Source organism: Lampetra fluviatilis, chromosome 1 (assembly GCF_964198595.1).
Source record: "Lampetra fluviatilis chromosome 1, kcLamFluv1.1, whole genome shotgun sequence".
NCBI classification, from domain to species: Eukaryota; Metazoa; Chordata; class Hyperoartia; order Petromyzontiformes; family Petromyzontidae; genus Lampetra; species Lampetra fluviatilis.
Window position 1 is genome coordinate 5409702 of NC_136275.1, and position 25300 is coordinate 5435001.

The 25300-nt window shown below is 41.8% G+C and overlaps 1 protein-coding gene across 1 annotated transcript in view; it reads right to left on the reverse strand.

The window, feature by feature from the left end:
* Window positions 1-3233: 3233 nt before the first annotated feature.
* MYG1 (MYG1 exonuclease) overlaps window positions 3234-25300 on the reverse strand; it is a 100918-nt gene continuing 78851 nt past the window's right edge. The window contains exons 5-7 of the mRNA XM_078857188.1: window positions 5626-5748; window positions 4817-4998; window positions 3234-4072 (exon numbers count right to left, since the gene is read on the reverse strand). Of these exons, the coding sequence (XP_078713314.1) occupies window positions 3883-4072; window positions 4817-4998; window positions 5626-5748 (495 nt within the window). The 3' untranslated portion in view covers window positions 3234-3882. The remainder of the gene's footprint in view (window positions 4073-4816; window positions 4999-5625; window positions 5749-25300) is intronic.

Sequence of the window (25300 nt, forward strand, 5' to 3'; positions counted from 1 at the left end):
CACCGCACAAAACACATGAAACGAAAGCAAATCAAGAAAATAGGCAATATTATTGTACATTGATAGCCTCAGGAAACGTAAATATGTAATAGGATATCAAGATAATTGGATTATTGTGATTTGTTTTATTTTAAAGGTGAACACACTGGATGCTTCAGAAATAATATGAAATTGCATTTTTTCTTTTCAACATTTATAGCACACCATTTAGAATGATAAATCACTTTAATTTAATCAAATTAAGCACAACCTTTGCACGTGGTGTGACTTAAAATGACAGGCATGTTGTATATAACATATGCAGGGTAAATTATTTGTACTCGGATGTTGGCACAAATGCAATTTAGCTAGCACCCACCTTCGCATACTGAAATGCACAGACATGTACTCACCTGCACACACATGCACCCACAACATTCTCAATGGGGTTCAAAAGTCCTTTGAAGGGAGGTCTTGTTTGGAACATATGGGTAATGTAGTCTGTTATGTATGTGTGGAATTAAACCAAAGTACCTGGGGAAAAGCTAAATAGAGAATATAGTTTCAAAAAGCCAGACGTATAATTATCAACCAACTTGATGCACTGCCTTCTGGAAGCCACCTTGTAGCCACACAGAAGTGTATCTCATACCTATGAGAATCACTACGTGATTCACCAATGCCATCTCCAGATTCCAGATGTGCATCCACACATGGCAAAGTTTTTTTGATTAGAAAACAATATCTATAAACAAGGAACTGATTTTACACGATTGGTTTCTTTCATGTTAAGACTGTAACATGTGTGTTGTAAACCCTCCTCTAGCCGATACAGCCAATTAATAAAAGTATCACGTGAATAAAACTAGGCAAATGTCATACTGCCTCAGCAGCACCGGTTGTTGTGCTGAAGCAGTAATACATGTTTTATTCACATTAAACATTTCATAATTTCCATTTATAAGGCACAATTCCTCCAAGGATCTCTCAGTGTGCCATGTTATTACTTCGCCGTTGGATGGAGGATGGTTTATGAAATACACATTTACAAGAAACCAAAAGAAACAAGTTATGAATATTGGTTGTGAAAGCCTACATATTAAATACATTTTGCATTTGTTGAAAATGGAAATAGAACACATGACACGCATGCTAATTTCAAGACGAATATTTTTTAATATTACTCAAAAGAAGCAAGATACATTTTTATGGGGAAAAAGTTAAATGCTTCTCAGTTGTGGTACCCTAGAAATATATCATGTGATGTGGCCGTATCACTTAATTCACTGTAGGAATCGATGGGGTTCAGGGCAAACAGCACTTGGTGCAAATATATAGAAACTTGGCTTGGAAGGATTTTTGCAAAGTGTCAGGTAACAAGATCCCGAAGGAAACATTGGTCAACACACTTGAAATGAACGAGCAAACGGTCACGATGAGGCCTTCTTGATTACACTGAAGAAGTAACAACAATGGTCTTAACGTGCCCTTGATTTCGGCCTGAAAAGCGACTCCAAGCATTCCATTTCACAACCTGCTTGGCAGAGACTGCCTGGCAGGAGGAATGGAAGGCAAACCCAGCACCAAACCAGCTCCTTATCGTGGATCCGACAGTGTCCTCCACCCCTCATACCGGCACGCTGTCAGTGGGCCTTGCTGAACGGGTTCCGGACAGGGCAAAGTCTCTGTGCAGCCAACCTCCACCGTTGGGGTTTTCATGACTGTGGCAGGATACAATGTCACATAATGTTGATGACTATCCACCAACTTCAGTGGAGGTCTATGAGAACTACACGTGGCCACTGAGGATGATTAAGCACACGTTGACTGATACTGATAACGATACTATTCATAAGTGTTTTTTTACTGATGTTCATGGTATACTGCTGATGATGGAAGACAGAATGGATAAAGTTAGATATGATGGTTAACATTAATGTTGACTTAAAGGTGGGAGGAAATTCCCGAAACCAAATTGAATCCACATCCGCAAGCAACAATTGTATGTCTGGGCCGTTCAATATGCTTCCTGTTGTGAATGATTTTTTTCCTGCACAGAAAATAAAACGTTAACAATAACATTCTGCATTCACTTGTGAATTGATCCCATTCGAAATTTGGCTAAAAACATTTAAAAAAACATGATGATGTAAGCCACCAGTAAAAATAATCAGCACCACATGACTCCCAAGCTTCTATTTGCTACTACTCCAAAAGATCCACAGAGACACAATGTTTTAATTGTTCAAGGATTTATGTTGCTCGGGTAGATGTCCTGATTATCATGATCATGATCAAGCAAAAACAGATGCAAAAAAAAGAGAATAACTTGCTGTTTATTTAAATTTAATGTTGAGTGGTACAGAAACACCAAAACATCTCACTACTTCAATTTCCACTGACAAATACAATTTTATTTTACTTTCACAGTTGATTGTAATGTTCAACTGTCTAATGATGTTCAGTGCTGAGATGCACTTTATACTCTCCTATGCCATCTGCACAATGTTCAGTTATTGGCAACCACAGGGGTTAGATAGTGAGGTTGTCTGGCTGCCGTGGAGGTGGGGAAATGGGCCGATTATAAATGTAACACAATTTTTGTTCCTGGGTAGTAAGTGTTATTTTTAAATTGCTTATGCCGAAAAAGTATAGAAAATGGCTATTATTCCCCACAAACTTTGCTTTTGTGACCAGGACTTTATGTGAACGAAAGACACAAATGCACACGTTTTCTCATTGAAAATAGATACATTTCAAAATATCACTGTCCTGGTCACAAAAACAAAGTTTGTGGGGAATAATAGCCATTTTCTGTACTTTTGAGGCATAATCAATTAGGAAATAACACTATGGGAACCTCATTTGCCAGTAAAAATATGATAATTGGTTTTTTACCCTTCTATCTGGCAACAAAACTGACACCTTTTTACAAGGAGTCATGTTTGCATAGACCGCAATACCTGCAGTCATAAATACAAACAAAAGACATAACTCTGATAATGTGCACTGTCCTTGAAGTTGATTGGTCCACACCCGAGACAGCTTTCTTTAGAGCCTAGTCTCACATGGGTTGGACCAGATGACGCCAAAAGGCGCCTTTTGGCGTCATCTGGTCCAACCCATGTGAGACTAGGCTCTAAAGAAAGCTGTCTCGGGTGTGGACCAATCAACTTCAAGGACAGTGCACATTATCAGAGTTATGTCTTTTGTTTGTATTTATGACTGCAGGTATTGCGGTCTATGCAAACATGACTCCTTGTAAAAAGGTGTCAGTTTTGTTGCCAGATAGAAGGGTAAAAAATCAATTAGGAAATAACACTTACTACCTAGGAACAATTTTTGTTGTTGTTAGAAAGTGAATGATTGTAACCGAGGTTTCGTGGTTTGATCCTGCAGGTCTCCATAGGTAATACTGAACGTGCATAAACCATGAATATAAGCCGCCTCCTTTACAGTGGATGTTAAAGATCCCGTGATGCCAATGGAAATGAGTAGGCCAATGTTTGTGCGCGTCATGGTCAAAACTTGCAGATTCTAAACATGACCTGCAATTTACTCGATTGGAGTTTCGCATAGCAATCATCACCCCCATACTGGCAGACATGCACACTTGTAGGCCAGTTCTGGGTCACCTTGTTCTGCATGAGGACAGCTGCTGAGGGGCAGGGGGGGGGTCCTTTCAATGTTTGAGATGAGATGTGATGTAAGGCGCTTTGAGCTGGTGCTGTATTTAAACAATCGTCATATAAAGCAACGAATAAGGAGAGCCGCTGACCCCGTGCACGCACGTGCGTATGTAGAACTTCTTTCGCACCGTACGTAGCCAACCGTGATGACCGGAGATGTACATAAACGGCACGAGGCGAGGGAGAGGAAAGAAGATGCATGGAAAGACAAAGCCTAAGCGGTAGCCAGAGAACATTGTGAAGCCGCCGCCTTGAGGGAGCGCCGGGCCATCTCGAGCGCCCCGTCCCGCGTGCTGTGGCCTCCAATGAAGCCGCCGGCGTGCACGAACACACAGCCGGGGATGCCGCAGTGGGAAGACAGTGCCTCGTCGCGTAGGCCTCGCCACGACTCCGGCAAAGACAGCCTGGGAGGGCACGGTGTGTGGGGGACCAGGGGACAGGGGAATTACTCCTCACCCACACCCATTCATGCGTATGTACGTTGAACTTCTTTCGCACTGTACGTCGCCAACAGTGCTCATCGGAGGTGCTTTTAGTACGGTTGGCATGCATTACTTTCCATGATTCAATATCGAATGTATCAAATTGATAATGCTTAAAATGCAAATGAGTACAGTAAAACCTTTCATTGCGAGCATAATTCGTTCCGGAAACGTGTTTGTAATCCAAAGCACTCGTATATCAGTTGTGATCACGTGACGCTCGGCAGACAAAGCGTATACGTACTACTCGTATTGCAAGACCTCGCTCGTTTATCAAATTAATATTTATTTACAATTTTTGCTCGTCTTGCAAAACACTCGCAGACCAAGTTACTCGCAATCCAAGGTTTTACTGTATATGAATCCACGTTTATTAAGGCTACTGACTTCCCCACTTTTGTGGAGAAGTTGTCATATGGATACGCTCTCCCCCGCCATAGAAATGTGTCATTTCCACCACTTTCCGGGGACTGTAAACGGGAAATGAGCACCAACGCCTCATCGTTAATTTGAGCAGGGGATTACTATGACTGATGACGACTTTGATGACAACGAAGGTGGTAAGGCTTTCTTATTTTGCTTGTTCTTCGTGTTGTGCATCGAGCGCTCTACCCTAGCACCACCTGGGCAAGTCAATGCATTCAATGCGAGTTGCAATATTCGCACCTGTTCTCGAAGGAGTGCACGGCGACCGGCACGCACTGCACTCGCCAGCTGCCCTTCTGGTCCGTGAAGATGGCATACTTGATGGCCTTGTCAACGGACAGCGTCTCCTCAAGCGTGAAGAGGTGCTCCTTCCAGGGGCATCCACCTGCTTGAAACTCCACTATCTCTCCACCCTCATCCACCTTGGGCGGCACAAAGACAAAGTCCCACATACATATCCATGGTTACTTACGCCAGGGTTCCTTCCTATCACTGCCAATGGGTTAATGGGAAGGCATGACCCAAAACACACGTGTACTTTACATTCAGGATCACTTTGTGGGAGGTCATCAGTGGTCGCCCTATAGAGGGACTGACCTCAACACTGGGAATGTACAACAGCTGGCTCAGGGTCACCGATGAAAATCAGCACTGCACCTTTGCTTGTTTCAGCAGGGAAAAACTTTGATTAGACTATTTATCAGTTATCACTGTGACTCCAATCTAGTCAGCCGATTGTGAATTTGGTGAAGTGTGACCTGTTCATCATATCACCGACTACTGCCCATTACACCCTTGCACAGGAGGCACGGACACTGTACATCAAGCAACTCCTGATGCTATCGAATGCATTACAAAAACTCAATGTACAGCTATACGATTTTGTCAATTGCTTTTCAATTGACACACAAAATAAGAATATTCCAATCTAGAGTGCCACAAGGTGACACTTTTCAAATTCATATGAATAACAGCAGCGCAGTCCACACAATGCACGGTTGCACAGTGTTATGCATACAGACAATGCACGGTGCATGTAGCTACAGCACCTTGTGGCGGGAAAGGATGGCCATCTCGACGAGTTGTCGTGCAGGCAGCCAGGCCTTCCAGTAGAAATGCAGCCTGTCCAGGAACTCCGCTCCCACCATCTCCACCGCCTTCCAAAATCGCTTCTGGGGTTAAAGACAAAGATCCCCTGTATAGCCTTAAGACACTCTTGGGGCAAGTGCTGTTAGCGAGCACCTATGAAGGCTAACGTTGCACATGAGGAGGTGGGTGGCCAGCGCCACGCCTGGCCGCTTTTGTCTCCCCAGTGCTCATGTTTAGATACTGCACTAGCTACCCACTTAAGGCTGAGTCGATCTAGCAGAGGCCCAGGACTGGTTCAGATAATCGTCACTGGTGTTGGCCGTGAGCCGGAATCGAACTCGGATCTCTGGGTTCGTAGCAAGGCACATATGTACAAATTTATAACTGATTATCTTGAGTTGCCTTATATTTTTGTGACAGAAAATATTGACCAGGTATGTACGTGTGGAATATAGGAAAGCAAAGAATTGAAAGTGTAAGCATGAATTTCTAACTATAATAAATAAATCAGGATAATGCAGGGAAAGTTTCAAAAACTTTTGTTGAACCAGGTGAGAAATCAACGTAACATGGAAATCTCATTTTCTCCAAAATGAAAAAAGCTAAACGAAGTATTGCAATGAAGCAAATACAAGTCTGAACAAAAGCAACTGTGTAAAGACTACACTGCATGTTTCTTAAGCGAGATAAGAGTTGGGGAGGAGTGTGCAAGGGGATGGGGGAAAAGGTGTTATTGTGCTATACTCCACATGACGAGTCTACAAGCTGGCTGTCTTGTAGTCTATAGGCTGGATGATGATTGCTGATCAACAACAGTCTGGAAGTTAAATTCACTTGAGGCTAAGGGGGTAGTGGGTTGCTGGGTCAGCGCCCTGCCTTATCAAAACAATTCACACACATCAGAAAGCGCACATTTTAAAACACTTAAGAACCCACCGATATGCATTATTCCACGTGTAATGGCACACTGATTAGCCATACATTTGCATGAACTTGTTAACTTTTAAAGTCAATTGTGGGAACCCTTCAAATTTGGAGAACGGGTTATGAAACATCAGAGTGGCCTAATCGTGGAAATGTTTACCCACAAGAATATGACAAATGGACGGCGAGCTCTGAGATATTCCTCAGTCATCGCATTTTAGCAATGACTCATACACCAAGAGATACTCTTTGCTTCTTTCAGTTAAGTCACGTAGGTAGAAAAAATAATAACAACAGATCACGACGTTTCGATCGCAACACAAGCAACCGTCATCATGTGTGAAACAAACACAGCAGGAGAACTACCGAAAGAACCAAAGAGTATGGATTCCCTGCAGTCACGAAAGCTTCAAATCAACACCAAGAGATACCTGATTTAATAGCCTACGGAGGTACTTATGAAGATATATCTACAGGCGCTAATGAAAACACATAGATCGTTTCATCATTTAACATTCAGGGTTTTAGTTCCAGCTGTAAACATTTTATATTGTACTGAGTTGCCAAGCAATTTTACCTCTCATAAAGGTCAATAACGTCCACACAATTAATTTATCTTCGGGCAGCCACTGCTCTCAAAACCACATAACTCTAATATTATGAATAATCACCTTACAAATAATTCTGCTATTATTTTTGTCGCTAGTAAATTAAGTGCAATAGGCCAGCCAAGGAAACTATGGGTAACAATTGTGCCATTATTCTCTGAGAGAGAACTTGAAGTCACTACAAGACAAACTTAATCTCCCTGTCTCTATAGTTAAGAGTTTTGTGTTTTTTTTGTACCATCTGTTCATTATTAATTAGCCGCACAAGTATGCTGCTGGAACAAAGGTATGCATCAAATATATAACAAAAAATAACCGCATGACAAGAGCATTCTTTTCCGACGCCCTGTTATCTGTACTTTCTAGTATCTGCATACTCTCCGTGACCTGCATAGCTTCTTCCTATTACCTGTGCACTGCATGCCTACAATTAGCCAATCCTTTGCGTGGATGAAAGGAATTGATTTAGGGCTGACAGCAAATGAATCCCATGACAATATATGCGTTTATCTGCACTTTAACTCTATATGGGATGAGAGGTGTCTGACTGTAATCATCCATGTTTTGTACCAATTTGTTTAAAATCAAATACATGTTATATTAACATGGTAATATCCTAATTGCTTCGGCGCTGCAGCACAACAAGTCGCTTCACCCCCCCCACTCCACACCCCCCGCCCCCTGCATCTGTCCTCCCTGCCTCCTCCCCCCCTCTTACCTTATATAATTGCTTGTCACAAACAGCTCGCTTTGCCCACTACAGTAATGTTGTTTCTTGCTTTGGTTGTCCCACCTGATGACGGAAGCTTGTGTTGCTTCCGAAACGTCGTGATTTAATTTAGTTATTAGAAAAAAAAAATTCACCTACGTGACTTTACCGAAAGAACCAAAGAGTATGGATCCTTGCAGTCACGAAAACTTCAAATCTAGAACATGTTCATGTGTGTAGTGAAAATGTATGCCTGTGATTCAGTGGTTCTTAACCTGGGGTGCACGCATCCCCTAGGGGTGTGAAATGCTCTTTCTGGGGGTGCGAGACATGCAAGATTATTTTAGAAGGTAAATCATCGAAAGACATATTAAGCACAAGCATGTAAGTACAAATATTTAGTTTCATCAAACCGATGTATTTATGAACACTACACATTGTTTTACGATTGAGAACCAAAGGGGTGCAGGCTGCAGTAAAAGGTTAAGAACCTCTGCTGTAATCAAACGACTGGAAAGTGGGTATGGTGGATCACACAGAGATAGGAGCACCGTGTGCATGAAACAGTCAACAGCAGAGCTACAATGAGCTTTGTAAAGGATAGTAAAGCAAAACCAGGCGCTCTCTTCCTCCCCTAACCCCCTGCAGCATAACAAAAGGAGGCTTAACTTAACCCCCCCCACGGCCCATCCTGGCTCCTCCCCCCCCTTAACCTGTATATATAGTCTCGTGTCTCTTAGAGCTCTCTTCACTTGATACAGTCATTTTGCTGTGACGGTTCCACCTGAAGACGGAAGCTTGTGTTGCCTCCGAAACGTCGTGATTTATTTTTGTATTCTTTTATTTTTCATCTACGTGACTTTACCGAAAAAACCAAAGAGTATGGAACCTTGCAGTCACGAAAACTTCAAATCTAGAATCAAAACAGGTTATTGACCTATCTCTGTAGTGTTATGAGTATTATACTATCAGTTGCATTACTTTCTAGGAACTACGTGATTTTTCTTACATCCTCATAAGTATAACCTTATCTGAGAAAGTTATGAGACTCATTGATACATCCATGGATAAATAATGTCCTAGCACCACAATAAATTATTCCCTTATCAACAAATTACCTTTTTAAATTTAGTATTTGAATTAATGTCAATGCTATGCTATATTATACATAAATAATATATACATGCATATTAATGAATTAACTTCATCTCTGTCTCTTCTGCTGTATCAATAATTATGCCTTATGCATAGCAAATGTTCTGTGTTTCAATGCAATCCCAACCCAACTTTCAATACATTCATTTGTAAGCACACATCAAGGGTCATTGATTTAAAGACATTCAAATTTCAAGCAGACATGTTTCAATACCAAATAATTTACACCAACTGATGAGACCAACGTCTACTGACTTAAGACATTGCATGACTATAAAATATGTGCTTCGCATAAAGAAGTTCACGGTGTGTCCCACAAAACAAAAAGTGTCACACCTAATCTTGCACTGAATTGCATTGTGCTCCTCTTGTCTTCGGGCACCTGCTAGTCAGCCAGACACATTTATTTTGATAGCGACCAAAGACGAGAGGACCACAATGGAGTTCTTCAGGAGATGCTGATGGTTTTTGTTGCAAAGTGTATAAAGAGTGCTTTTTACACGTTTCTGTGTGTTGTTTAAAACCAAATCTTCGACCAATGTCAGGAAAATTTCAACACAAAATATGGACACGGAACTGTGGTGAGTGGCTGGCTTACTGAGATAATGTGTTGGGCATGTCAGAGCACTGAGCCAGCACTGTCAAGATATTGCTTACTGAATCCTGAGCTGTCGCAACGGATGAAGTCTGCTCTCCATGCGTGACCAGATTGTCTGCTCAGTCACAGACAAAAACATTATTGTAAAAAAAGTATAAATGCTTTGCATTGCATACATTTAAAAATTCACGCAAAGGTCATTGGCATTTATGCAATGCACTTTTCAATTGAAGTGAATCTACTTAACATTTAATTATTACAACTATACCACTTTTGGTACAGAATCTTTATATTATTAAAATGTTCAGAATGTACGAATCCATCTGGGAACAGCAGTAATTAGAGAGTGCGACTTGTAATTGTCTGCGTGTAGTTAAACTCCCAGTTGGGCGTTGCTGCAACCATTCATGCCTCCATGGTCAGTAAAATAAGTACCAATTGTGGTGCTGTGGCATTACTACAGGAAAGTGTACATTTCACCACTGGCTCAGGGTTGTATACAAGGGACGAGCAATACCCAACACTAAAGTGAGCGGAAAACCACTTCATACTGTACCTCCGCTTTATTTTTCAATATTCTCGGTAGTCTACATCGCATATGAATGAATCTGCACTAAAAAACGCACCTCCTTCTCACGTTTATTTAGCTCATTTGCACAAATTAATATACAGAAACAATATTGCCTTCCCGTGAGCTAATTAGATTTTTTCGGTAAAGTCACTCACGTAGGTAAAAAAGGAAAATAAATTAAATCACGTTTCGGAGGTAACACAAGCTTCCGTCTTCAGGTGGAACCGTCACAGCAAAATTACTGTATCAAAATTACTGTATCTCTTGACCGTCACAGCAAAATTACTGTATCAAATTTACTATCTCTTGCTGTGATGGTTCCAGCTGAAGACGGAAGCTTGTGTTGTCTCCGAAACGTCGTGATTTAATTTATTTTACTTTTTTACCTACGTGACTGTACCGAAAAAACCAAAGAGTATGGACCCTTGCAGTCACGAAAACTTCAAATCTAGAATTAATTTGATTTTCTCACTGCATTTGTAAGAGACAAGTCGTATCACTGGGCTTGCATGTGGTTCAAAATGAAGTATTTGGCTCCCCACTGATTTGCACAGAGCTCCGAGTGTATTTTTATTAACGTGTGTGAAAAAAATACGTACAACCCTTTGACAATTCACTGCTGGATAAAGACCTCAGTGTGGCCTTGTTGGTAATGGTGGTTGTGTGACCACGCTGGCCAGCGAGACTCGGCACCGGCTCAGATATCACTCACCATGGATGGTACTTTAACCGAGGCCTGCCAGAATTGTGTTTTCTGGACATTTTTATGATATTAGGCAAAGCACATTGTGGTGCAATCACTACCAGGGCATTTAATGTTCCAAAACTTAACATGGTACGTGTTGTCTGCAAAGAAACCGACTTTGTTCAGTACCTAGATGACTATAGCACAAATGGTAGATGACTGCTGGGGACGGAAAACATCTCGCTGGCGAGATGTTAACTACCTCGCCTGGTATACAGGAAGTTGTGGGTTTGATCCCGACCCTGACGCCTGCTGTATATTTGGAGTTTGCATGTTCTCTCTCCCCGTGGTTGTGTGGATTTTCCTCCGGGTCCTCCAGTTTTTCCCTCCACATTTAGAAACGTGCGTTTAAGAATATTTGGCTGCTATAAATCTCACACTTGATAAGTCACTTCGTTTGGCTATCATTTGTGGCCAGGTAGCTGAAACAAAGCTATATAGTAAAGTCACGTAGAAGGGAAATAATAAAATAATAAAAACAAAACATCAAATATTTTTTTCCGACAGGCCTGTTCTTCACCTGAGGACGGCTGCTTGCGTTGTGGCCGAAACGGCGTGAGAATTATTTTATAATGTTTTATTTTTATTATTTTATTATTTCCCTTCTACGTGACTTTACCGAAAGAACCAAGAAGATGAATCCCTGCAGTCACGAAAGCTTTAAATCGAAAAATAAAGCTATATAGCTCAGTGGGCCTTACCTGGTAAAATAAAAAAAAGTGTCAAGTATAATTTTTATAGTTTATAAAATGAGAAGAAAAATAAGAACAAAGCTGTGGAGGCAATCCTGCTCGCTGCATCACAGGAACAACTACTAGCAAAGCACACGCAACTCTACTGAAACTAGACAATACCACGTGGGGAGGTGACAAAGCAACCAGGATTTCACTACGTCTTTTAATCAATGTCCCTCGTCAATAAATGTTCCTGGAAAGTACTGTGGCTGCTTTTAAGAATTCCACTTGAATATTACCTTCTGGTGTCCCCCTGGTTTTTTAGTTGAAGGTATAAAGTAAAGGTTATCTCGTTGACGATATCTTTCCATTCCATGACTTAATAGCATATAGCATTTCACCGGCAAGTGTTCTGTGCCGACTGACAAAATCTTCGGGCACCTAATTCCATCGTTCTTAGTTCCTTGACCCTGAGTTTTCGCTGCGGTCCCCTTTCACACCGTTTCATCACTAAAGTCGCCTTTCATGAACACATTAGTCGTGATTGTTCAACTTTCCACACCACATTGCTGGAAAGTAACACTCACCTTCAGTGACTTAATTAGTGATGCATCCGTTGCATGGCATTAGTCACATTGTGACGTTAACATTTAATTGGATGATAAAATGCGACGTAAAGTGTTCTAAATGATCAATTCCTCCATTTACTCAGGCTGTATATGCCAATGTGAAACTCCTCCAATTCACAAGTGACAAAAAACGGCGATAAAAGTATTCACCTTGCTGGCCAAGACGTAATGCACTCGCCTCCCCTCAGGATAATGCCACTACGGGTAATGTCATCTCGCTACATGATAAGCCACGCCGCGAGTGACGTCATGTTGTTTTGCGGCTTGGAACGTAATGTTATTATTGCCAAATACCTACGAGCACAAACACGCATTGGGAAGCACTACGAGAATCCATTCATAAGCAGCGTGTCTTTTGTTTTAAATACTGAAGTTCCAGTTTGATAAAGACCTCGGAGGGTTCATGCGAATGCCTGTAAAAAAGCATTGGTCCAGGATTGTTGAGACAAATGATTCCCAACATTTCTGGATGTGCGGACCACTGTTAACGCACCCATAACATTGTATAAGGTCAGAAACCAATGTCAGAAATCAGTAGATTCAGTCAATAGCCAGCTGTGTTAATGAATCAATAATACAATCTAAATAGTTGTTTAATGGGCAACAGTTCTGCAGACCACTGCCCACGGCCTTGCAGACCAGATCACAAGTGGTCCGTGGCCCACAGGTTGGGAATTTCCAGCTTAGATCCGTGTCTTGGGCACCCCAAGGTAAATGCACCTGGTTCAACTAAGGTCAAAGAAAATGCAAGCCTGTCAGAATAAGTAAAAACGTTTGTATAATGAATATATTGAATTTATGTAAATGTCACGCGAGGCGCTAAAAATGTTGCCTTTTCCCAAACAACTCTGCATTTACCTCAGGTTATAATTGTTCTGAGGTACATTATGAATATATTCCACATGTATGCTTTTCAAATTATCTACTACATATAACACTGCAATAAGAACTGACACAGGCTTTTTATTAATTTAAAGCAGGTGGGAATTCACTGACACAAGAAGGATTCTTTTCACTCCAGACTTGAGATAAATTGCAAATGAAATGAATATTTTACAGGTACAAACAGGGAATAAAACTTTATCAATCAAAAACGATTGCACACAACTAAAATGTAAAAGTTATAAATATAACTATGTATGTCTAAAAAATGTCATTAAAGATTTAACAATTATAAAAAAATACATTCGACAAAGACAAAATAAAGAAATGTATACAACAACGTAATAACAAAAGGACAACGATAAAAAATGTACCAAAATTGTACTGTCACATATTTAAACTGTTATAATGTATTCATGCAATATATAGCTGAATCCATCGTAGTTATTGGAATTAGATTGAAATAAAAAAAAACTATTTGGTTTCAGTATATCTACAATTGTGACTTCTATTTTTCGATTTAAAGCTTTCGTGACTGCATGGATTCATCTTCTTGGTTATTTCGGTAAAGTCACGTAGAAGGGAAGTAATAAAATAATAAAAATAAAACATAATAAAATAATTCTCACGACGTTTCGGCCACAACGCAAGCAGCCGTCCTCAGGTGAAGACCAGGTCTGTCGAGGCGACAGCGTCTGAATGCTGTCGCCTCTCATTACAAATGACAGCCATATTTGTATACTGACACATGTACTGAAATGCAGACTCAAGATTTATTATTCTGTACTGCTACTTCAAAGGAATCTGCACAATGTTTGTACTTCAGCTGATTTTCCCAAGACTTTACATATGGTACAATTCTAAATGGTTTTGGAAAGTTACATTCAGTATTTGTATACAGATTGTGCAACTCATGAACAATTTACCTCCTGCTTTCTTGAAGGCTGTCTTTTCTCGTTTGTATTGATTTTTATGAAGTTTCTCTGGCACACATTTTCCTGAAGTTGAATGGGTTCATATTCTTTGGGTCTTTCGGTAAAGTCACGTAGATAGGTTCAATAAACATTGCCTATCAATCAATCCACATTACATCAACAGTGTCACAATAGGACGTGATGCAATTGGTAAATTCCATATTTATCTACAATGTAATATTACACATTGTTGCTTTATACTATGGTGCATTTCATACAAAAAGCCCACAAACCAACGTGCCTTAGAGGACATTTCGATTGGCAGCCTTGAGCCAGAATCAAACAAATCCACATCGTTTTAGTAGAAACACAGCAAAAAGCTGGTCAAACATTTACATATTTGTAATTGAAAATCAACATCAGCAATGACCTATCCACTGCTGGTTGAAGGCCTCCCCAAGTCAAAACCATCGCAGTGTGGTCCTGTAACAAATCTACCCTCTGCCCACAAACTGATCTCATTGTGCCGGCTCTTTGGTGGATATCCTAAACAAAGAATATGTAACAAAAGTTGAGAGTTATGCAATTTTTGTGATGTATTTATATTAAGGGTGTGAAGTGGTGACATCAGTGGTTATCGCATTGCGCTATGAACCCAGCTACCAGAGCTTAATTCCTGGACACGGCTAACATCAGTAGTGAGTAATATTTGATCTGGTCCTGCGATAACCCTATCACTAAAATAACATATGACTAGCATGGTGATGTATGTAATGTATGGTTAAACAACCTCATTGGTGACATGACATTGGGAGATTTTTTATTATCAAATAGTGGATTGACAAATTGCTGTAAATGCATATTTACAAGAAAATTGCATTGTAAATGGATTTCTTCAAACTTAATAATGCCATTGGCAATTCAACGCACCAAGATAAAATTGCAAATTCAAAAGTTATATTTCAAACAGATTTGCCTCAGGCGCCGTAAAGATCCAAATCGTGATTATTTACACACATTTGCATTTTCCCTACAGAGCAAGAATTACGTGCAGAGACGTTCTACATGATTAATTGAATAAATGAAGCACTACTCACTCACTCTGGCAGAATATTCCATCAGGCACAGCGGACTCTTTTCATTTCCCAGCACATGTGAGCAGAGATAAGCATACACATCCACAGCCACAGCCATTGCCAACAGTGACAAATTACAAACCCAGGAGCCATAAAATCAGATGTAATTTATTGGCTTGGAATGCATTTATGTTAGCAAAATTTATATTTGGGAATGCCTTGAGCGTGTTCCCACAGGCGTTGTGTTCGAAAGGGATGTTGATGAGAAACGTTGTTCAGTCAGTCTTTATGTCAGCAGGTAGTAAACCCCAACACTCTGGGGGTACTGCTTGCCTGGATTTAATCTGGGCAGTTGAGGAATCTGACATTGTGTCTATATTACAATAAACAAGGCCAACCAGACAACGCAATATGTGGTTTAGACTCCCATGTGACATGGTCCCAGCTCAGCACTCTTATGCCATCACTACCTTTTTAGCCGGTGATCCACTGCTTTCCATTTTCTTGAAAGGCCCAATGGGATCAAGATTCTCTTTTGCAGGGGAGACAATGTATAATTAGCTGCTGGGCAATGTGACACGTACCAGTAATGCAGTCCTTTGGAGGCAGGGTTGGCAATTAGTAGAAATGATCATGGATGTGAGACTGGTAAACCCACCGAGCTACAAGGTAGCTCAATAAATGACAGTACAGCATTCATTCAATGAAGCCTGACTGCTGATGAGATACAGTGTGTCAAAGCAGGTCCAGAAATATGTGCAGGTGACATAGTTTGCTTATCAATATTGATATTTAGATTCTCCACAATGTGAATGATTACACTGAGTCCATACGGAATTTATATCCACGTGAAATTTTGAGTACTTTTCCTGCCATGAGCCTTAAGTGGTGGTTTTTATTTACAGGTACTCCATTTTTCTCTCTTGCAAGAAATGCTCATTCAGGAATGTTTCAAAATATCTCGGTTCAGCACCCAACTGAAAAATAGTTTTGAGAGACTGTGAGGCGTTCCTTACTGAAGAAATGTAAATATGATTTGAAGCATTCGTGACTGCAGGAATTACTTTGGTTCTTTCGGTAAAGTCACGTAGAAAGAAAATCAGATATATAATAGACTACGACGCTTCGATTGCAACACAAGCAACCGTCATCCGGTATGAATGAGAAAACAAACCTAGTAAACTTAGAAATGTAATGCAATGCAACACAGAGAGTCGGCTAACACAACAGTTAACATTTTACCTGGTTGATTACGTTCTTTCAAATATTGCTAAATTTGAAGTTAAGTATGAGAGAGAGACAAACAGACACGGAGAAAGACACAAACACAGAGAGACACAGAGAGAAACACATACACAGAGAGAGAGAAACACAGAGAGACACACCCTCCCCACCCAGCCCCTCCTCACCCTCCCCACCATCCGTCCCCCACCAAGCCCCACCCTCCCCACCAAGCCCTCCCCTCCCCACCCAGCCCATCCCTCCCCACCCAGCCCCTCCCTGCACGACGGACGGATGGACACAATTATCCCCTGTGGGCTGGTGTAACCAGGAGGTTCCTACCAGTAAAAAGCCTTGTAGACTCATTATCTCTACAACAAAGGAAATAGGCACTCTAGTTATAGTAGTGTTGAGACAATTTTCACATTTGGAACTTATATTTTGGAACTGGCATATAGCCAACGCTTGTTAATGATGTCACAAGGTATTTGGTAATTGTCGCACTTTGGTTATTCCCCATAGAAATAACTAGGCCGCGGCAGGCCTAAAACCATCGACTTCGTGAATACTGCTTCATTGGCGAGCACGCTCGCTATTGTGCTGCCCAGCTGCGAATTATTGGCCAATGCAGTTTGGCATGTAACCTGGCAAGGAGGCATCCAAGACGGGTTTTAATTTCTGTCACAGCCTACTTAATAATGACTGCTATACCAAGCACAAATTCAGCTGTCGTTGAAATACAGTACTGTCGTCATATCTGGGGTAAATCACCCAGTTCCTCCTCACTATACTTTATAGGCAGTTAGGCTGATTGACGATCCAGCACTCACTGATTCACTTTTAATGAGCTCCGCGGAGGTCAGTCACCTCTGTACTATTCTTCTACCGTTACTACCATGGTGACTATTCCCATGAACTTCTTTAATTTATTCTTTTACCAGAGAGGTCAAAAGACCTCTCTTTCTGCTTCTTCCCCTCGAATTGCCTTTCCCAAGAATGTATAACCATGCTCTACTTAAGAAACGTGATTTTAACGCTTATTACAATTTGATAGTGCTCTTTCTTGCTGGCCACTTGACGTGTTGGACCTTTGGGCCTGTACTCGACAAGTGTGTAAAACTAAACAAATATAGGTTGGCACAGTTGGCTGCCTTCCATGTAACAATTGGTGCATGGCCAGCCAGCTTAAAGCACACATCACTGGTTTCAAATTGTACGAACAGCCCGAGGCACAAGACAAAGCAGAATAAAACCCCTATGCTGAAGTGTGCAGAGAAATATAATTAATCAGTTAACAGGTGCATAGAGTTCCAATGGCTTAGCGAGATACATTTCCCCCCCAAAGCAAAATCACAATGGCTAGTGGGGGCACTGTGGTTAGAGAACCTGATTCACAGATGGAAGGTTGTGAGTTCAAATTGACTTCACCCGTCATCTTATTAGGTTTAATAAAACGGGTAAGACCTTGTGGGAAAGTCAACAGTGGTTGTCCTATGGATAGACTTGCCACCCGTTATCAGAATGTGGAATTTTCGACGACCAGGTCAGGGCTGTAAACGAGAGATTAGCGCTTTAACTGTTTGTTTAATGGATGTCCAAACACTGAATTGGTGAAATATTGTATTCCCATACAACACACATTTTCAATTAATTTGTGGTACAACTTCAGAAAGATAGTGTAGATCCCTCCCAGCTTAAGCAAAATAACCACAAAATGAAGGATAGCTTCTTCTCACTTCATAGTGGCTCTTGAAGGCTTCAGAACAATTTAATTATACAATTTAATTTCATGCAGAGTCGTGCTGTCAGTAGGACCCATGAATGCAATGCATACAAAACGGACCTAAAACACACAACACAAAGGCCCCCTTTGATACTTATTATAGACTGGCTGAGGTAGCATTAAGGCTGGCAAGGCACAGATTTCAGAGGTAGGGTTCCCCATTACCATGCGTCATTTCCATTGCATTTTTTCCCACATTGCCACTGTTTAACTATCACACCAGGTATGCTCATCTTTCTTTAGAACTGATTTTTGTGTTTAATTTGTTGTCCTTCCTCCACACCTCCGATTCTCACAGTTGGCTATGTAAGGTGCGAAAGAAGTTCAACATACATACATACAAAAACAAAGATCCTCTGGACAACCTTAACAGATTATTGGGACAACTGCTGCTGTGAGCGAGCACCTACATATATATATGCATACATAGGTTGACCAAGGGCAAGCCCAAACTAACTTCAGAAAAAAAGTTTTCATTGGTGTCACCGGAATCATAGGCAGCGTGTAAACCGACATCGTGCCCGACACACACACATACACACCAAGGTAAGGACACACATTCACTTGCACACTTCCACATGCACACACAAAGTTTACGAAAACTCGTGTGCAGCTTCTGCCGAACAAAAGCTCTCACTGCATCTGTGCACACACACACACAAAACGCAAAAAAACAAACTACTCCAGATCATGTCACAGCCAGAAGCGCTGCAGATGCAAATTGTTTCAACAGGTTACAAACGCGCCTCACCGTGTCAAGCAACCACGGCGTGCTGCTTCAGTGATGGATGACACGATTGGGGGGGGGGGTCCATCAACACTTGGGGGGGGGGGGGGGGAGCTGGGGACGTGAGGATGAGAGAAGGAGGGAGCGTGCTTCTCACCCTTTCACCACCTCCCCAGTGCTACTGCAAGGATGCTATTTTCAGTAATAGCCTAATTCTGCACCGCCAGACGACAGGCTGGGAGATCGATGGTGGGGTTCAGGGCGGGTGGCTGGAATATGCAGGGGTGCACCGACTGAAAGGCGAAGTGCAAGGCTCTGCATGCAGTGAATCTTATGCCATATTGAAATTCACAAGTGAAAATAATCCACGGCGTGAAGAAAGGCCTGCGCATGGCGAAGTAGTAAGGGATATATTTTTCTGCTGTATGGCAGTGCAAATAAAAGAATGACCGTGAGGTTTTTGTCATGTGTCTGCGTGTACACCACTGTAAATGCTGTATCTTTAGTTTCATTTGCATTTAAATGCCATTTCCCCCTCTCTTTTAACAGGCATTCACATTCACCAATTAAAGTCTGAAATGCATCTCAAGTTCAGCACTTCTCTCACGTCGTTTTCTTTTTCACACTTGGCATGCAAATTAATGTTAGGACTACAAAACGAAAAAATATTTTCATATTCATAATCACAACAATAAGAATTACTATTGCGATTTTCAGTATTGTTATAAGTTATACTAACTGTGGAGATCGGCTGAAAGACACACGACTCTCCGTGTCTTTCTCTCTCTCTGTGCATCTCTCTTCGATCTCAACTCCAGTGATCCGGGTGCTGCTGCGGGGTCCACTTTCTGCCCCCCCCCCCTTCTCTCCCCCCCTCCTACTGCCGAGGCCTATATAACCTCGTGCCATGGCAGATCTCTCGCCTACTTCTTGCTGTGTTTGTCCCACCTGATGACGATTGCTTGTGTTGCGATCGAATCGTCATGATATATTATTTTTCTACCTACATGACTTTACCGAAAGAACCAAAGAGTATGACCTTCAATTTGTTAAAATTCACTGCTCTGATACTTTATTCTCTTTTGCTTTCGGTCGCTGGGGTTGAAATAAATTGGAAATCGATACAATATCTGGAAAATCTCCCGAGAAATATATTTTTCACCATAATGGAGAAGCATTTGTTAGACTTACCTTTTGTCTCAAGTGCTGAATAAATAAATAAAGACACCAAATCCACTTTGTTGCTGTGTAGAATAATTTAATAGATTCACTTTCAATAAAGAAATGTAAAATTTTAAGCGAATTTGCGAAAAAAAATGCTTTCCGCTCGACCTTCTTCTGTGTGAGAGTAAAAATCCACCCGCTCATGAATATTAATGACGGGGGGGGGGGGTGCGGCATTTGGAATGACGTCACGCGCGTGACACACAGACAGACATTCTTGGCTCATTACAGTAGTAATACTGTTCTGCATATTATATAAGAAAGTTGGGTACATGAGCAGCCTCTTAGTTTGTTTGCCAGCGAACCAATTTACATTGGAACAGATGGTTTTATTGCTGAAGCTGCCCAGTAATTTCTATTAAACCTAATTGGTTATTTATTAAAGCCTAATTGTCTCCACATTTTCTAAAGATGGTCCTGCTCAGTGGATACGTTTGCATGTGTACATATTTGGAGTTTGCGTGTTCTCCCTGTGGTCACCTGGATTTTCCTCCGGGTCCTTCAGTTTTCCCCTTCACATTTAGAAACACGCGTTTAAACTAGTTGGCTGCTAAAATTGTCCATATGATAAGCCACATCGTTGAGCTATCATTTGTGGCCGGGTCACTTCAGAAAAAAAGCTAAATAGCTCAGTGGGCCTTAACTGGTAAAATAAAGCATATCTGAGTTTTTGTTTTAATATAATAAATTCGAGCATATGGAGAATGTAAGACACAAAAGGGGAATGCTCAACTCTGTACAAACATTACGAAGAATGGTGACTGCTGGTGGATGTCCAGCCTCCCAAAGATATATTAACAAAAATTTACTTCATTCTGCATAAAAGAGAAGAGCATGGAATAATCTGAATCATAAGGAGAAATGTGAAATATGGAAACCAGTTTCCCAACGTTTTCAATGTGGAAAAAATAAACATTTTCGTGGTAGTTCAATTCAAGTGGGTGGATCGGTGGTGCAATAGTTAGCACACTGCACTACAGTATGATTCCCAGCCACACAGCTGACATCAGTGGTGAATGATATCCGAAATGAACCTGGGACCCATCTCCGCCCTCCCCTTCACCAACCCACACTTAAAGAAGCATGGCGAAGAATGGTCAAACAACCCACGTGACCAACACCATCCAAAGGTGGCCTAACAAAGGACTGAAAATGATTAATGTTTGTACATTTTAGATTCGTTCAAAGTTAGTGCAACTCCGTAATCCTTATGAAGGCACATTTTAGTTTTGTTTAAAGTTAGTGCAACTCCGTCATTTTTTAAGAGCTTGTCATTTTCACTGAGGCCGAGGCCTGCCTCCACTTGAGCAGGTTTAATCATGTCCCCCAATTGCTTTTCTGTCCTAGAAGGAACTGCGAGGTGACAACATAATTCATCATCATTTTGCCATAATAATTCCACTGCTAGATTAAGGCCTCCCCCCCAAGCTGTTGCCATCCATTTGTCACCGTCTTGTAAGAATGTACCTAGCAACCTGCGCACAAGCTAGATTTTATTACTCAATCTCCCCCTTGTGCGAGTGTGCTCTCTACTTTAGCTGTCACTGTTTTAAGTCTTGACCATCGGTCAACATCCTTTCTAGTAACATGTCCTGCCCAAGGCCATGTAGTTTCTTTAAAAAAAAATCCCATACAATCTCGAATCCATATTTCGATAAATAAAATAAAATAAAGGTTTGCTAAGAAGCATGGAGGGATGCATGTTTGGAATTATATGGACACATTGGATAAGGAATACATGGAAATGCAATGACAAATGCAAAAACGTAATGACAATCTCAAATAGACAGATAAAGAACATAATTGTGTTCAGAAGCAGAGCAATTTAAGCGGCATACTAAAGTCTAATGAGATATTTTCAAACTGGAGGAAAAATAGCACCGATATCTCAGTGGCAGCAGCATTACGACAGCCAAATAGTCACACAACGGGTACATACACAAAGGGTGAAGATAATATGCAAGGAAACATGTTTATATGCTAACATACATTCACACACAGGTTCCACATGCATGTACACAAAGCTCTGTATAGCTGCAAAGGCAATATACAAAAGCTAACCCTCTATCAGCTAATATGTAAAATAAATAAGGCACCAAGGCAAATTGCGCAATCAGAAATGCATTGTATTCACAATCTGTCCTTCAGAAAAATTTACATCTAATGTAAAAAAACAATGCTTTGTTAATTACCACTTCAATCGAATAATAAAATCGAAGATGTAGACATGAATAAAAGCGAGGAAAAATGCAATACCATTCCACAATTTTTTTATTTTAATCTAACTACTGTAAGCCTCATCAAATACAATGCTGAAAGAACGAAGGTACTTATGTATCTGAAACACACTATTCATTGTAATAGTCCACAAGCTACTTTTGGCAGTGGTAAACATGCCCACGTTCAGCGCTATTAAGCACTGCCCTGGCACATTACGAGCCATAAATAAACAAGGGTGGTATTTAATCCATCAACCAATAGGCCGTGGACGGCAGTGTGTTCCAGCAACATGTGTAAACAATGCAAACCCAACAGACCAGTTTCGACTTCTCTGGATCTCATTCGCATGGTGCAGCCCAATAAACAAACCTTGCCAAAATGTCTGGTGGTGTAGGCAAGAGCCATATCTGCATGTATGTGTAGTGGTGGTGTTGACGTGCGCCGACTGTGACAGTGATGGATCACGGGGCGGCGCGGGGTGCGGGGTTGGGCACGCGTTGTGGGCGTGGTGTGGACGCGCGCGCCGGGAGTGACAGATGACGGGGCGGCGCGGCGTGGGTGGTGAGGCACGCTGAGATGTGGGAAAACAGGATCGTAGCCAGCGCCCAGTGATTGGTCGAATAGGATGGGTGCTCGCAGCGACGTCCGCAGGTGGGGTATAAAGGGGGACGCGCGAGAGCACTCGGGGAGAAGTTACCCAGTTGAAGACCAGAAGACGGAGCTGAAGACCTAGTGCCCCGAGACCCCTAGTCCCGCCGTCCTTGTAGGGACCGGGGCCCTGTGTGGCTCGGAGGCGAGACTGTGGGACCCAGGGTCCGACGCCCACGTGGGTCGGGCTGGGGACCCACAGTCAAGACGGACACCCCGGGCAGGGAGTGTCCCGAGTAGCTCAGTGGGCGTTAGTCGCCAGGGTAGCTAAGTGGGTGTTGGTCACCCGAGTAGCTCAGGGGCGTTAGTCGCCGAGTAGCTAAGTGGGTGTTGGTCACCCGAGTAGCTCAGTGGGCGTTAGTCGCCGAGTAGCTAAGTGGGTTTTGGTCACCCGAGTAGCTCAGTGGGCGTTAGTCGCCGAGTAGCTAAGTGGGTGTTGGTCACCCGAGTAGCTCAGTGGGCGTTAGTCGCCAGGGTAGCTAAGTGGGTGTTTGTCACCCGAGATACTAAGTGGGTGTTTGTCACCCGAGATACAAAGTAGGTGTTAGTCACCTGTGAACGAGTTTGGTAAAATAAAGAGTGTGTTACCCGTGAAGTCGTCTCCCGCCGAGTTACTACATTACATATGCAGGCAACTGCAGCGAAAGTGGCTTAAACGACCCTGTGTGCAATGTGTCCTCCACAAAGGTGCAAAAGACAGCACTTGGAGCAAAAGCCTGTTACTTGGCAAACACAAACTTGCATTAAATGTGCATCCAAGTTAACAATTCCATGGGTGAAAAAAAAGAAAGCGCAGGCATTCCCTACAAACACGCGAGAGTCATTTCAGAATGTCAATACGAAATTAATGTTATTAGGATGGCATTTATTTATGAAACCAGTAATTTTCCCGACATACTCAGAATATAAATTCTGAAATGAGCAGCAGGAAAAACGCAACGCTGTCATCAGTCCGTAACGCTGCACACAGGCGCCAGAAGAGACAATAATGATGTGAACAAACAAAATATAAAACACATTCCTGCGGAGGGGGCTGGTAGGAACGTTAGGTTGCTCGGTCAATGGCCAGGGTCAACGGCGGCGTGGTGTATTCCGCAAATATGCCTGACTGTGAGGGCGGGCACAAGCCGGTGTGAGTAGGTTAAACGTTGAGTTTTATAAGGGCACCACGGGGTAACCAGCCCCTCCCTGCACGACGGACGGACGGACACAATAATCCCATGTGGGCTGGTGTAACCAGGAGGTTCCTACCAGTAAAACTTCTAATACGTAGTGATGGGCAACAAACTGGCTGTACTACATCCTGCAGTAACATTTTCTTCCTGTAGGTGGGTGTCTCGAGCACCAGTACACCCCATCCAAGACACTGCATTAAAGAGAGATGAGCCACCACACCTGGCTAACTTAGGTAGCCATTTTACTGTTTCCTTATGGTGTTCACCAATTCTGGTAACGTACCAGTATAAAACAGAAGTAGTGACTGCACTTGGAAAAGTAATGATACTCTATGTCACAATCAGGCATGCAATACCAACACGTATGGAAATCAACTGTATCAAATACATTTTAATTGCTGAGCATAAAGTGGTGGTCTCCATGCCAACTGTGTTAATTTAGGTTAAGAAATACCTGCAGAGAGGATTATTTTTTTAGTCCATGGGACAAGTAACCAACCCCAAGTCTTTCCGAAACCCCAAACACATATGCTCGCTGGAGTGCATTTCGTTATGCCAGCCAGTAAATCAATGTGTAACTGACTGGTATACTTTAGAGCTTAACTGAAAAAAACGAATTCCAAATAATATTTAGGAACAATGCCAATCATGCAGCTGTGATTTAAAAGTACTACAGTAGCTGTTTAATCGGGAATCATTCTCATTATAGTGAAGAACAGCGCAAACCATGTGGTCAATTAACAATAAACCTTGTTAGGGAAAACCACCTGTACTTATACACTCCTTCAATGAATCCATTTGAATTAACAAATACATTTTTTCCCAGCTGTTGAATATCAAGTGTTGCCAAAATGTATGCGATCAAACACATGGCTATATTTTTGAGAAAAACACAAGCAGCCTTAGTAAAATGTTTTTTCCTGAGCAAGGTAGTCTTCACATAAGCACACACACAAACCTATATATTTTTTGGACAAAAGCAGATGCCATAATCCTAGCTCAACTGCAGCCGAAGAGTTCATACTGTTTCACCCAAAACAAAGCAACCAATCAACCACAAGCATTGTGGCGGTTCCGCAGATAAGAGCGGTTTCGTGAAAGTAGTGGCCAGTTTGTCTCCAATAATATTATCCATACTTGCCTAATGGTGTC